Source organism: Saccostrea cucullata, unplaced genomic scaffold, assembly GCF_032062105.1.
Source record: "Saccostrea cucullata isolate Sc308-1 unplaced genomic scaffold, CSIRO_AGI_Scuc_v1 ctg10237, whole genome shotgun sequence".
NCBI classification, from domain to species: domain Eukaryota; kingdom Metazoa; phylum Mollusca; class Bivalvia; order Ostreida; family Ostreidae; genus Saccostrea; species Saccostrea cuccullata.
This window is the reverse complement of record NW_026924245.1, coordinates 1-16,199: the sequence shown is the minus strand read 5'-3', so window position 1 is coordinate 16,199 and position 16,199 is coordinate 1. Positions and strand designations below refer to the sequence as shown.

General features: G+C 35.9%; 2 protein-coding genes across 2 annotated transcripts; one reads left to right on the top strand and one right to left on the bottom strand.

Annotated features, from left to right (window-relative positions):
• Nucleotides 1–235: 235 nt before the first annotated feature.
• LOC134266029 (integumentary mucin C.1-like) lies at nt 236–11,123 on the top strand. Its single transcript, XM_062748257.1, has 4 exons — nt 236–593; nt 9,867–10,020; nt 10,555–10,871; nt 11,086–11,123. Exons 1-4 carry the CDS (start codon nt 236–238, stop codon nt 11,121–11,123), a joined length of 867 nt encoding a protein of 288 aa, XP_062604241.1.
• Nucleotides 11,124–12,550: 1,427 nt separating this feature from the next.
• LOC134266028 (uncharacterized) lies at nt 12,551–13,923 on the bottom strand. Its single transcript, XM_062748256.1, has one exon. The coding sequence runs from the start codon at nt 13,778–13,780 to the stop codon at nt 12,551–12,553; it is 1,230 nt and encodes a 409-aa protein (XP_062604240.1). The 5' UTR covers nt 13,781–13,923.
• Between the last annotated feature and the right edge of the window lie 2,276 nt (nt 13,924–16,199).

Below are 16,199 nucleotides of genomic sequence, written 5' to 3'. Positions count from 1 at the left end.
ATGAGCCGAAAGTAGGAGAAAAGCCTTATTTATACAGTGGGTGACGTCACAATCCATAGGTAAGTCCAACCTATTTTTGCACACGATCCAATTTTTTTTTGCACACGGTCCTTACAGATGATGCAACAGGTATAAAAATGCAGGTAAAAGGTAATTTTTTTTTTGCACACGACCCTAAATAAACCTATAGTATATAAAGCGGAGCTAGGAGTACCCTGCGCTCATCGTACCCATCATGACTTTTGTGTGGAGAATGATGTATTTGTTCGAGGTAGAAAAGAAAATATGCCATCACTGTCACGAGGAGATGAAAGATATAATAAAATACGTCGGCTACAACGATGCGGAAGAAGTTGTTGATTGGTACTGGGGATGTAGTAAATGTAGAGAACCTATACCTCACTGGGTGATAGAAGATCCCCCTTCTTTAGAGGAATGTGGGTACAGTTGGTGTGTAAAATATTTCCTATGGAAAAATGGGGTAGACCATATGATACCACCTTGGGCTAAGTTTACCAGAAACAGAGAGATAGAGAGATGTCCCACCTGTTGGGAAGAAAAGACCGAAGGGAGATGGAAATGCAGACAATGTGGTCAGTATCCCTGTTGTGAGATATGTATAGAGAAGTTTACAGTGAACTGCTACAGATATTGTGCCTTATGTCGATACAATGGATATTAAAATCATTTTACTTTTTGTATTTTACTTGAATAAAATGTGCATTGTTCTAATCTGTCTTTGTTATTGTTTTCAGAAAATCCAGTTCAAACTGGTTAGGCTGGCTAGACTAGGCTGTCTAGACTGTGAATGAAAAGTGTGACGTCATAATCACATTCTTGAGTCGCTGCCAAAAATCGTAGTACCAAAGTATAGTAAAACAAAACGTAGTCGCAGCGTATAGTAAAAAAACTATATACAGTGTAAACACCCCGTATAAGACATAGGGGCTGTGTACTGAATTGACCCACCTATCCCCCACCCCAAGGATTGTAGTGAGTTGACCCCCCAATCCCCCCAATCTGCACTCTCTTGACCCCCCTATCCCCCAGGGGGCTGCACTCCCTTGACTCCACCTATCCCCCCAGCCAATCAGAATCCTCCATTTTTGACCTCATTTGCATAAACAGTGCACTCAGTTGACCACGCCATCTAGACCCCTTATACTACTCGCGTCTAGACTCTAACATTAAATGAGGTCGTATGTAAGTTACTTTACGAAAAAGAAGCCTGAACAGTGCTAAAGTAAATGAAGAACGTTTCATTTACAATTTATCTTTAATATTTATCTATTAAATCTAGGAGTTTTAACTTTTAATTGAACTTTTTGCTGCTATTCTCGGGAGAACATAGCTTTTAACGACTGGGTCTAAAGTTACTGAGGAAAAGAAATCTGACAAATGAATGTGCTGTAGTCTGCATTTTCTCTTCGCCCAGGCGCTGCTTTAAGAACTCACAGTGAAATGGGAGTATATGGAATCTCTGTCTACTTAGTATGCATGGTATGGTATGCCAGGGAAATCAATGACAGTGGGAAACCTGGGATAATTTATGCAAAGGGCTTTAAAATCTTTTAACGAGGCCCGATCTACTTGAACTGCGCATACGTTTTAACGCAGCGTCGACTCAGGCACGTCACAGTACCCTTGACTGCCGTCACAATAACGTCACAATTAAAATGACGTCAAATTGCGCTAAAATGTTTCGCTGATCTTGCATACCTGGTAGCTCTAAAGACTATACATGTTGAAAGCTGGTATTTCTATTATTTACATTTTTTTTAAAAATTTAATTAATAAACAACTTTGGAACATGATTTATTTTGAGATATCAATTTCTTGGTACATATTCATTAATTTTACCTTGTTTTATTTCAATTTGTGAGTTAAAAAAAACAAATACTGCAACCAAAAGTAAACGATTTTAGTCTTTCTCCTTGAACATGTTGAAGTGTTTATACACACCCTTTTTTCTTGAGGACTTAAATATGCATGGATCAGCTTGAGTTAAGAAAAATCAGTCTATGAAACATTTAAATGCAACCCCCGAAATATTTTATTTTTCTATATAATACATGATATTAGTAAAATTCGTTATTTGTCGCCTTTTTGTCGCCCCCCCCCCCCTTTTTCATGTATAACAACGTCGCGTGTTAAGAAAAAAATAATGCATGGAGGGAAAATTATTTCAAAATGTAAGAATTATTTATTTTTTTAGAAACTAATACAGTATTGCAATCGTTTGTTGATGTTATTTAAACCCACGGCGACTTATTTCATATCTAGTTGGATAAAATAAATATTAATTTTGTGTTTTGATATGCCCCCTTTTCACTGCAATAAAGGCTACCTCCAATTTTCTTTTCATTTTTTATAAGAAGAATGAAAATTGCATGATATATGTGAAAAACAAAACATTTCATCATGTATTTTTTTTTAATTTTCAATTTCTTTGTTTATTGGAGAATTTTACTATGTAATTGTGTATAAAAACACGAAAAATGGTCCATATCTTGACAGTGCCCCCATTTGACTACAATAAAGGCAAGGTAACCAAATTTCATTCTAATTTTTCTTAGCATAATACATACAAAAATATTTCCAAAAATTAAATTTTTTTATCATTCCGTTTTCGTAATTTTCAACTAGATCGGGCCTCGTTAATATTATATATTGACAGTGCGATATACCTTATACACTTTAAACATTTAAAAGAAATAAAACAAGGCTTGGTCAGTTATACCTTTGGTGTTAGGTCTTGGTTCCTCATCCCATAAGGGGAAATAATTCTTCAAAAAGAACGAGGGTGCTTCCATTCAGCAGGAACACGGGGCGTACTTGTGACTTTTTTTTGACAAGCAATTTTTACATATTAATATTCATCAGGTTCCTGTACAATAGAAAAGGAACATATTTTCACGAAAATGAATTTTGATTTGCTAAAAAAAAAAACCCTTGAAAATGGATAGATCATACATTTTGAACAAAATGGAACATTTTTAAACACTTTTCTCTAATTTTTTTTTTCTAACTCTGGGTGTTTTCTCCATGATCTTAATACAAACAATCAATAATTTTGTCACTTTATTTCATGTACTCATGTACATGTATTAAAATTTTGCATTAATTAGAAAAAAATTGGTTCTAGGTCGAAATCAATTCCAATATTCTATATATTCTATGACGTATATCAATATGTACACTTGTCACCTATGTCTTTAACCTAGTAAATGTTTATTTCATGTGAAACATTACTATGTTATTGTGCCTCCTAGGAAAACGGCTATAAATGTTACAACATGACAATGTGTTTCAAACTAAAAGAAAAAATTCTATAATTATTATGGTTATGTTTGTAAAATCTGATCCGCTATGTTCTGCCAACCAAATCATGGACATTTAAACAATAAATGTTTCGTACAAATGATTCCTGTAGATTACACGCCAAATACGCCCATCTTCTTTTGGTGTTTTTCTTTATGCGTAGCTAACTCAAGAGATTGTGTCACACTTTTTGAATCCTCTTCTCATCACATTTTGTTTCAAAGGCACTGTACACTTAAATCCCCCCCCCCCCTTTGTTTTTAAGAACACGTCAGGGTTGTTCAAAATTATATCTCCAAAAAGCATGATACTGACACTAGGTACACCCCATCCCCCTGTGATTATTTTAAGGTCATCTGAGTAACTCAGGTGACCTATTGCTATCCGTTTTCTTCCGTCGTCGTGCGTTCACATTTTCAGCTTCTACCCTGAAACTACTGAACCAATTTTAACCAAACTTGGTACACAGCATCTATGGGTGAAGGGAAACAAAAATTGTGAATATAAAATTCACAATCCCCGCCCCCCTGGGGCCTAAGGGAGGGGCCAAAAACACTAAAATTAATGAAATCTTCTTTACTTCTGGGACATCAAGCAGTCAAACTGTTGGCATGAATGTTAAGAGCATTAAGCCCTCTACCAAAATTGTGAAATTAATGGCCCCAGGGTCAGGGGTTCTGGTGTTAGGGTGGGCGCTATTGATTATAGAGTGAAAATGCATTAAATTGTGAAATTCAGGACCCCAGGGTCAGGGGTTCTGGTGTTAGGACGGGGCTCTATTTATTATACAGTAAAAACATTTTAATTCTTTTAAAATCTTCTCTGTATTAAATAGACTAACTATGTACATAGTTATGATGAGGAAGAATGCCTCTTCCAAATTGTGAAATTTATGGCCTCAGGGTAAGGGGTTGTGGTCTTAGGGCGAGGCTCTATTGATTATATACTGCAAATACAAAAATTATTTTCAAGTCTTTTTCTCTGCTTCTAGGTGTTAAATAAACTAAGTAAGTACATAGTTATGATGAGCACGAATGTCTCTACCCAAATTGTGAATTTTATGACCCCAAGGTCAGGGGTTCTGGTGTTAGGGTGGGGCTCTGAAATAATTATATAGTGATAATACATTTAATACATCTTTGAAAATCTTAGGTAAAAAGCATGTGGACTACTTATATGTTTATGATGTACAAGGCTCTTACACTGGATTTATCTTTTAACGCAGAGTTTCAATCTCCTTTCAAATTTTAAAACGGGCATTTCATGCATAATAAACCTTAGTTATATCATTTGTTTATCCCATCAAGTTCTACCGGAGGGTTGAAGTAAATTCGTACTGAAAACATGAGACATGCGGATGTAATTTATATTTAAAGAAATTGTATGAGATATATAGAGATAATGAACAGTATTCAATATCCAAGTACAGTGCAGGATCTTATAAATTTTTATTAGAAATAAATCATGTGGATGCAATCTCAGGTTAGCTCGTGTGTTAATGTATAAACAATGCGGCTTGGAAAGATAATGTAGTTACTTCTCTGAACTACCTAGATATGACGTAATAATAGAATATGACATCATTTCACGGCATACTTGAGCGTCATGATTTACATTTCTGTTACAATTCATGTTATATTTATAACCTAATACTTGTTTAATGTGTGGAGATTGTTATTCTAAAGCTCCACTCTACTGAGATGTTATGATGTTTAACATTTGACTTTTAAATATTCTTATTCCTTCCGTTTGTCCGATATGCACATATTCAAACAAAAGCATGTGAAACGCTCACGCTCCCCTTACATGTCCGTAGAGAGTTAAAGTTAGAATTTATTAACGCGTTTAAATTGGCCAGGCACAAATGATTAACAAGGATAAAAAAAAAATGAGGATATTCTGATGTAAATTTTCAAGGGATGTTTGTCCTCTTATTTGGTTTTGCTTAGGGGATTATTGTATAAATCGCAATAAAGAGTTGGAAATACCTTTTCTTTTGTTGGTAGTTGAATTTCTAGTAAAATATTTGTTTCCTAAGAATAAATCAGTTTTGTTCCCAGAACTCTATATGTACTATAGACCACGAAATTGATATATACAAACTTCACAACAATTTTGTTTTACTCCTGTACCTATTAGATTTTTGTGCAACATTTAAGAATATCAGAAATGTCCCTCACGTGATCATCAAAGCTCTCTCTCTCAGTAAAATTAAAATGATTCACTTCGTTGTGAATAAACCCGATTTCTTCCTATCTTTTTAATCCTTGACCATGCGTTCCTCATTCTTGTGAGAATCCCTTTTCTAGAAACAGAAGCTGGAGGAGCTTGAGATGATTCAATTTCAGTTCTTTCAACGTAAACATTCACTCGATTCCTTTTTCTAATAAGGCGAAAGAAATCGACCAGATCTGTTTACATTCTTCATAATGTTGCTGGATAATAGGAACAGGGCTATTGCGATGTCTATATCCACGTCATAGTGGATAATACGATGTTCAATCAATTCCAAAGATTTTTGTTAATGAAAAAAGAACACTTGAGGTAAAACTTTGCCAATCAGTTGCTTCATTTTTCCTTCCATTTTTTTCTTTTCGGTCTTTTTAAGTTAATATTTGAGATAAGGTTTATATATTTAGTAAAAGTAATTAAAAATGAAAACACGAAGACAACAAAGTAAATGATTGATTGTGTACTGTCTAACGTCCCTTTCCAGAATATTTCACTGATATGGAGACGTCACCATTGCCGGTTGAGGGCTGCAAATTTGGGCATATGCTCGGCACTTACGGCCTTTGATCAGGGAGGGATCCAAAACATATCGTGCCACACCTGCTGTGACACGGGGCCTCGGTATATACGGTCTCATCCGGAGCATTTAGTCGCCTTTAACGACAAGCAAAGGGGTCTGAGGACCAATTCTAACCCGGTCCCCACGGGACTTTCTTTTAAATATAAGCTAGCTTTCCTTTAAAAATCTTAAATAATAAAAATCAAGTTTATTTTAGTTAGAAGTATTAGATTTTGTCGTTGATGTGACGTAATAATTTACGAACGTAATTTTAAGGTTTGGCTATTTATGAATTGTTTCTCTTTTTCTGTTCATTGGATTTGGTTTCCAGGCAGCATCTTATAAAATGGTCAAACCTTGTCTCTTACAGGGTAGTCAAATATTTAAATGTTCAATAATTTAATATTTAGAATTCTAAGATCCTTAATATGCTGTTTGTTTATAATTGAATCAGAGCTTTCCTGTGGGTTGTGTTTCTCCAATGTAAAAATTGTTACAACAGGGCTTAAATTAAGTTCTTAGTTTCACAAGGCACTGTCCGCATTGGAAAAAGTGAAATTGGTTTATTAGTGAAAACTCGTTTAAATCCAAAATATATGACGTCAGGCTTTGCTACTGCAAGAATTTTTAAAGAATTTGTATATATGTCTATGTAAACAACTTTGGTTTTGTGGCCCTGCCCTAAGGCGTCATTGATTTAATAAAATTGAAGTTTTTAACTGAATAACCTGAGTTGCTTACATATTTATAGGATCAATTGTGTGCTTCATTGTTTAAATATGTTATTATTTATTAATTTTCACTATTTTTAAGATATTTCTAAAACAAAATTTTGGTACTGCGAGCGATGAGCTCACTAAATGATACCTCCCGGGGGTCATGATTTGAACAAACTTGAATCTACACTACCTGTGGATGGAAAACTTCCATATAAATGTATCGGATCAATTATGGCATTGCTATTCTTGAGAAAAAGATTTTTGAAAGTTTCATATATTTCATTAAGTTTGAGCGGCCAGTTTGGCCCCACCCTACCCCTGGGATGATTTGAACAAACTTGAACAGACATTACGGACGGAATTAATATGATCAATTATGCCTTTGCTATTCTTGAGAAGCTTTTTAAAGAATTTTCATAGATAATAAAAACTTCACGTATTTTGGAACTCTTTCCATACCGCAGGGTTAAGTCATGATTTGAACAAATTTAAATCACACTACGCTACGAAGTCATTCTATTATGGTCAATTATGGCTTTGTTGTTCTTAAAGAAGATATTTAAAGAATTTTTTTCCGAAAATTTTCGATTTTCATAAAATTTTGGTTGCCATTGTGGCCCAGCTCTACTGGTCAGATTTGACCAGAAGAGCTTATGCACTAGTAGGATGTTTCCGTCGTCCGTCCGTCTGTCCTGGCACAGTGGTTCTGTAAACAATTTATTCAAAATGCATGCCACCTACAGTTTTGGTCCAATTTCAATATAATTCACACAAGTAGACTACACTAAGATACATAATTTTGTGCATCGGTTTTTGATTTCGATGAACGGTGTTGCCGTGGTTACTAAAAATAGAAATTCTTTGAAATTTTTTCAAAATGCTACTCCTCCTACAGTTTTGGTCCAATTTCAATATTACTTGGCACACAAGTAGACTACACTAAAATACATAATTCTGTGCATCGGTTTTTGATTTCGATGAACGGTGTTGCCGTGGTTACTAAAAATAGAAATTTCTGTGAAATTCTTTCAAAATGCTACTCCTCCTACAGATTTGGTCCGATTTCAGTATAACTTGGCACACAAGTAGACTACACAAAGATACATAATTCTGTGCATCGGTTTTTGATTTCGATGAACGGTGTTGCCGTGGTTACTAAAAATAGAAATTTCTGTGAAATTCTTTCAAAATGCTACTCCTCCTACAGTTTTGGTCTGATTTTGATATAACTTGGCAAACAAGTAGACTACACTAAGATAGATAATTCTGTGCATCGGTTTTTGATTTCGATGAACAATGTTGCCCATGGTTACTAAAAATAGAAATTTCTGTGAAATTCTTTCAAAATGCTACTCCTCCTGCAGTTTTGGTCTGCTTTCAGTATAACTTGGAACACAAGTAGACTATACTAAGATACATAATTCTGTGCATTGGTTTTTATTTTGATGAGTGGCAAGGATCATTTTTCTATTTATTGCTGATTTAAAGTCTCAAGTCCCAACTGCTTCTTTTCTCTTCCTTTGTTTTAAGTATAAACCAGTAGAGCTACAGTCTCGACAGAGACTTCTGGTTTAAGATAAAAATACATCTTTAATTAGGATGGGTGATTCTTTTTAGGACTTCACTGATATAAAAAAAAATGTAATGAGGTTTAAATCTACATGTATGGGGACATTTAGATTTTTTATTTAGACTTGTCACGTGATGTCGACGTCACATGATTTTAGCAATTATACTGGTAGTTTAGAGGTCATCTATTAATTTCAATATTGCAAGGGCATAACCAAGTAAAAAAATTTTAGTTTAATTTATAATCTTTTTCAACACTATATGTAGTTTGTGAAAAGTGCTGCGAACCTATATAGATTCCCTTTTTAATTGCTAAAATTTAATTTGTTGGACGGCAAGTTGAATATTTTGCTCGTGAACTACATTAAATATAATTATAATTAATTTATTTGCAAGATTTCATGAGGTTCGCAGCACTTTTCAAATATATTTATGCTTCTTGAGTTTATGTGTAAAAACTTGATAAGATACATTGAGGGTATGCCATTGCAATAAATGGATTTATCAGGGCCCTGCTAATACTTTTTCAATGAATCTGCCTACAAAAACACAACGGTATCAATTGTCTGGAGAATGTACAGACAGAAATTCAAAAAATATATTACAATAGACATCGCATACAAGTGAAGTTAACGGCCTTTTATTTAATTGCAAATATTGTTTTGTTTGAGGACAAAAGACATTTTTCATTGTACAAAATGTGACTTGATCAGCCTCTCACTGTGTACAAACTACGTCATTTTGACGAGATGACGTCAAATTTACAAGTGCATTGCGATCGATGCATCGTTTATATAGTGTAGACGAGTACTTATTATCACGAACGAGCTCTTCAACGCCAAACCGCGAGAATAATAATTCGCGAATGGACGGTTTGTAAAGATATTTTACATAGATTTCAGCACCATAAAAATAAAGGCGAGTAATTTTATTTCGCGTGTGGTGCTTCTCGCGAAATTACGCGATAATTAATTCCATGCGTATATTTAGGAATATACAGTACTGTTGTGTGGGTTTTAACAAGCGACAAAACTGCATGTAATAGTAAGTTTGCATGTAGTACACTGCTATCCAGCTGTTTGAAATAGCAAATAATTTCATTTTGTCGTATTTTGAAGACTTTATATTATGTGTGACGTCATAGTAAACATTTCCCAAAATAGGCCCCGTCTCCTTACTTCTCCTAACATAGATTTCAGCACTATAAAAGGAAAGGCGTGATATTTCATTTCGCTTGTGGTGCTCGTAGCGAAATTACGCGATAAGTAATATTACGCGTATATTTAGGAATCTAGAGTATTGAGATTTGGTAGATAACTTTTTTGCTTCGTGTTTTCTAAGAAATAAGGAGGGCTGTAAATTCAATAAAAAGTTGGAAAAAAAATTAGGAAATACGGAAAATGATATATTTTCTGACCTTCCTGTTAGCTTTGTTTATTCGGTTGGAGTTTAATCTAATATTAAAGAGGACGTTTCAGGACACCCTATTACAAAACCTACAACGACTACCCCCTCCACAACTACTCCCTCCACAACAACTACTCCCTCCACGACTACCCCGACTACAACAACGACAGCGACTACAACAACAACACCGACTACAACAACTACAACACCGACAACGACAACAACACCGACAACAACAACAACACCGACCACGACAACAACACCGACAACAACAACAACACCGACGACGACAACAACTCCAACGACGACAACAACACCGACGACGACAACAACACCGACAACGACAACAACACCGACAACAACACCGACAACTACAACACCGACAACGACAACAACACCGACAACAACACCAACGACTACGACAACACCGACAACGACGACAACAAAACCGACAACTACAACAACACCCACGACCACAACAACGACAACAACACCGACGACGACAACAACACCGACAACGACAACTACACCGACAACAACAACAACACCGACAACAACAACGACAACAACACCGACAACAACAACACCGACAACTACAACACCGACAACTACAACAACGACAACTACAACACCGACAACAACAACACCGACAACGACAACAACACCGACAACGACAACAACACCGACAACAACACCAACGACTACGACAACACCGACAACGACAACAAAACCGACAACTACAACAAGACCGACAACCAAGACACCGACAACAACAACAACACCAACAACAACACCGACAACTACAACAACACCGACAACTACACCAACGACGACAACGACGACACCGACAACAACGACTACTTCCACGACAACTACAACCTCGACTACAGCTCCTAATACTACCTCAGCGACAACACCAACAAAGAAGACAACCACCACCAAACCGACACCAAAGATTACCATACCACCATCAAAAACCACGACAGAGAAAGTAACACTTCCACCGTCTCACCCAACAAGCACGGTCAATGCCTCTACAACGACGACAAACCCTACAACCACAGGTAAGAAAATAACCCTACACATAATGCACGTTCACTATATGATTTATATAGCCCCGCCCGAGTAGTGCTAGAACACCTGACCCTTGGGCCATGAATTTCATAACTTTAGTAGAGGGCTCACTGCTTATAATAATCATGCCAACAGTTTGGCTGCTTGATGCCCAGGAGTAAAGAGGAAGATTTTTTAAGAAAACATGAATTTTTATGGTTTTAGCCCCACCCCTCAGGTTCCAGGGGGGCATAGACCATTAAATTCATAATTTTTAGTCCCCATTCATCCATGGAAGCTATATTCCAAAATTGGTTAAAATCGGTGAGGCGGAGCGGATTTAGAGAAGTTTAACATGTTCAAATGTTAAAGCACGACGAACGCCGATGGCAAAAAGCGGATAGTAATAGGTTACCTGAGTTACTCAGGTGACCTAAAAAATTAACATGCACTATTGGATCCGTCACAACGCGATGAAAAGGTCGCTGGATTAAAATTAATGCATAATGAATAATTTGAATAATTGATTAATTCCCCCCCCCAAAAAAAAATCCCCCCTCCCAAAAAATAAAAGGGTATAAAACATTGAAAATAGAGGTAAAAAAAATCATGTATTATTTTTCAAAAATTCCACATGATGGGAAAAATTTCATCATCTGCCAATTTATCTAGAATTTCTTCAAATTTGTATGGTAATTTCTTTCGCCAATCACATGCTAGAAATGGTTGAAGATGCCACACTTTCAGCGAGAGTCTCCTACATCAAGACCAAGCTTTGAAAGTTCTGCATATTTGTCCATGTCATCTTTGGTTACTATTATCTAAAAAAAATGAATATCAAAAACAGTGGCCTGCTGTTTTTCTTTGACAATCGTTTCTGGAGCTGTATAAAAAAAGCATTTTTTGTGAAGAGGTGAGTGGTCCGTTGGGTTTTGATTTTTTGTTTTCCCAAGGGTTTACTCCCTGGTGCATTTTAACACATACAGTTATTGTTGGGATCTACTCAGTATAAAGGCTGATCTCCTAGGTGGGGTGGAGGCGGGTTCCTCCTAGGTCCAAGGTGAACGTCGGTGTCGACACATGGGACATGCACGATTCCTCTCCACGGAATAAAACTGAACAGCTAAACACGCCGGCCTCTTGTGGCAACCATAACACGTGTAATTAGAAGGGAGGTCCTGCCTCAAGCACACCGGGCATCGCTCAAGCATGGTGGCCGGCGCCTTGATGCACCAACATGGAACTCGTCCTATCCCTTCCCTGGCTGCGCGGCGGCACTGTCCTGGATGGTGACTACGGGGCGTCGAGGGCACATCTCCCCTTCTTAGGTGGCCATCAATTCGATCATCTCCTGGATATAGTGTAGGAGCTGTCTGAGCGCAGGGGTATGCGTAGGGGGCCTGGGCTGCGGAGAGGGGCTCCTCGGAGTATCGGGGATGGCTAGTGCTTCATCTCTGGCATAGGAATGGCGGAGGTCTCCTTGAGGTTTAAGGGTACGCTGGGCACATTTTTGCAAGTTTTACAGGTAAAATTTTCTATGCAAGTTGCTCGATACATGTACATGTAGTGGAAATCTATGAAAAATGATGAAATGGTTAAAAACTATTGAGTACTAAACTTAAAGATCATCATCTGGTTTTCCTGATTGATTGATTGATTTCATATTGTTTAACGCCAAGTCGGCAATATTTCAGCCATATTTTGGCGGTTTTCCTGATTGATTATGAAATATATCTTGTTTTCTGTTATTTTGAATAACTGTTATTCTTCTACCATACAGAGATGGGGGTATTCTATATGAAGAAGGTAGACCTTGTTGCTGAAAAACATTTAATAAGGGTTCTGTTGTTTGTATGGGTACGTTTGCTGGCTGAGAAGGACGAACTAATCTTAGTGGAGGATATGGGGCAACAGATGGTCCTAACTCAGAAGCTGTACTTGGTTCGTTATCTCTACCTGATGTTTGATCAGAATTTGAGTTCTGTGAATTAGTAACAGAGTCTTCACCTTGAATTTCATGATTTTGTTGCAAATTTTCCAAAAGTTTGATTTTCTCACCCTCAGATGGTTTTCGTAATGGTGCTTTTCGTTTTCTCCCAGCAGTTTTTTCTGTACGCCTAAATCTGGGCTGTTTCTCAATTATAGCATTTGATGTTACTTTTTCAGTTTCTGAGAACTGGAGAAATGACCTTGATATTTTTTTGCAACCTTCATTTGCAGATATTATATGGTTCAAAGCAAGAAGCACATTGTCTAGCCTATGATCTTGAACAGTTTTGTCATTTTGGACCTGATCTGATATTATCTTTAATTTGTCTTGAATTTCTTTGATTTTTGTCGTTTTTGATTGTGAGGTAATAGTTGAATTTACACCTTGGACTTTATCTGGTACATTAGTTGATGGTACATGTAACTGATGGCCTTCTATGTCTGTTTCTTTATTTTTATTAATGATACCAAATACTTTATGAGTATGCTTGCATATGTTCCCTTGATTATAGTCAGGACAGTTGCAAGTTAAGAGGTGCCGACATAAATTTATGCATGGAATTTTCTTGCATTTGACTAAACAATGTGATTCTGGGCAGGATTGACAATGAATTTCTATGGTATAGATACTGTTTTGTGAATTTATCATAAAAGTGTTTTCATTTACTTGTGAAACATCTGATTCTGAAATGCTGAAACTATTTTCATGACGGTCATTAACTTTAACATCTTCTTTTGATGGTAAGTTATAGGTTTTCTTTGCAAAATGTTTGAAAAAGAGATTATTTTCAATCTGGAGTAATGTTTCTACAAGGACATCTACTCTGCGATTTCGTTTTCCTTCAAAATAAATATTTTTTAACTGATTATGAAAGCTTTCAAGAAACATATTTGTGTCTATATTATAGTATTCTGCATTTCGAAAACACATAGCCCACTTTTCTTTTCTACATAAGTAAAAATCCTGAAAATACTTCAAAAAAGATGGACTAACCTCACCTAACTTCCTAACTAACCCTTCTATATATTGATTAAAATAATTTTCTGATTTAGTTTGTAGAGCTGAGCATAAAAGATAATTTAAAATCTACACTACCCAAGGATGCTTCCACATAAGTTTTTAGCCTCACTGACCCAGTGATTCTTGAGGAGAAGATTTTTTAATGACGCCACCCTCTTTTTGTTTTTTCTTGATTATCTCCCACTTGTAAGGGGACTTGGCCGTTCATTTCAACAATTTAAACTTCCCTACACTCAAGGATGCTTTGTATCAAATTATTTATAATTGGCCCTTTGGTTCTTGAAAAAAAAGTCAAAAATGTGAAAAGTTTACAATACGGATGGATGGACGGACAAAATGTGATCAGAAAAGCTCACTTGAGCCTTTGACAAACACTATGTGTAACATCCATATTCATAGCAGGGCATAATAACAAAAGCAACTTTTTAAAACTTACTGAATTCTGAATGGGAGCTACATGTATCTCTTCTGATTCCAGCTGTCCAATTCCGACTGGTTCCTAAAATCGAGTACTGATGCATGAAAACTTAGAAATTCAATCAATTGTAATATTTTTTAATAGTTTATCATCATTTATTTATACATAATTTGTTTTTAAAGTAATGAGCCAGTCATTATTTAAAGAATTCAACCATATGTTACAGTTACCAATTATATGGTATTTCAAAATTTAATTTCATAGGAAGTTTTTTGCTTTATAAATCATAGAGCATGCTACGTCTGAATCTTCACCATCTGAGAACAAAGATTGTAGTTTTTAGCTCTACTAGTAGAGACCAGAAGAGCTTATGCGATAGTAATGCGTCCGGCGTCCGTCCGTCTGTCCGTCTGTAAACAATTTTTCAAAATGCTACTCCTCCTACAGTTTTGATCTATGAATTCCGAATATAACTTGACATATAAGTAGATTACACTAAGATACATAATTCTGTGTATCGGTTTTTGATTTCGACGAATGGTGTTGGCGTTGTTACTAAAAATAGAAATTTCTGTGAAATTCTTTCAAAATGCTACTCCTCCTACAGTTTTGGTCTGACTTCAATATAACTTGGCACACAAGTAGACTACACTAAGATACATAATTCTGTGTATCGGTTTTTGATTTCAACGAACGATGTTGGCGTTGTTACTAAAAATAGAAATTTCTTTGAAATTCTTTCAAAATGCTACTCCTCCTACAAATTTAGTCTGATTTCAATATAACTTGGCACACAAGTAGACTACACTAAGTTACATAATTCTGTGTAATATAACTTGGCAAACAAATAGACTACACTAAGATACATAATTCTGTGTATCGGTTTTTGATTTCAACGAACGGTGTTGGCAGTTACTAAAAATAGAAATTTCTGTGAAATTCTTTCAAAATGCTACTCCTCCTACAAATTTAGTCTGATTTCAATATAACTTGGCACACAAGTAGACTACACTAAGATACATAATTCTGTATATCGGTTTTTGATTTCGACGAACGGTGTTGGCGTTGTTACCAAAAATAGAAATTTCTGTGAAATTCTTTCAAAATGCTATTCCTCCTACAGTTTTGGTATGATTTCAATATAACTTGGCACTCAAGTAGACTACACTGAGATTCATAATTCTGTGTATCGTTTTTTTGACTTTAATGAAATTATTGCCTTGGTTAATAAAGATAGCCATTTCTGTGAAATTCTCAAATTTGCTACTTCCCAGTGGGGGTCCCGGTAGTCTAGATTATAATATCCCCTGTGGCTTGCAAGTAGACTACACTAAGAACATAAATGAGACCGTATAAACTGAGGATCATGTCACAGCAGGTGTAGCACGATAAAGATCCCTCCCTGCTCAAAAAAATTATACTGTATTTTATAAACAAAGCCCGCTTTGGATAATGCTTGAATGAGAAACAAAAAAAAATTCTGAGAGATAGTTGGTTTACAGTAAATATTCTAATGTAAACTAATACAAATGATTTTGAAGTGAATATTGAGTTAATTTTTAGCTCTACTGGTCAGAGACCAGAAGAGCTTATGCGATAGTAATGCGTCCGGCGTCCGTCCATCTGTCCGTCTGTCTGTCTGTCTGTAAACAATTTTTCAAAATGCTACTCCTCCTACAGTTTTGGTCTAATTTCAATATAACTTGGCACACAAGTAGACTACACTAAGATACATAATTCTGTTTATCGGTTTTTGATATCGATGAACGGCGTTGCCGTGGTTACTAAAAATAGAAATTTCTGTAAAATTCTTTCAAAATGCTACTCCTCCTACAGTTTTGGTCTGACTTCAATATAACTTGGCACACAAGTAGACTACACTAAGATACATAATTCTGTTTATCGGTTTTT

Excerpts from the sequence above, each read along its gene's own strand:
- LOC134266029 (XM_062748257.1), top strand. The coding sequence starts at position 236 with ATGACTTTTGTGTGGAGAATGATGTATTTGTTCGAGGTAGAAAAGAAA. Across the intron at positions 10,021-10,554 it reads ACAACAACTACAACACCGAC|ACCGACAACCAAGACACCGA; the intron begins AACGACAACAAC and ends AACTACAACAAG. Across the intron at positions 10,872-11,085 it reads GACAAACCCTACAACCACAG|CCCCACCCCTCAGGTTCCAG; the intron begins GTAAGAAAATAA and ends TTATGGTTTTAG.
- LOC134266028 (XM_062748256.1), bottom strand. The coding sequence starts at position 13,780 with ATGTGTTTTCGAAATGCAGAATACTATAATATAGACACAAATATGTTT.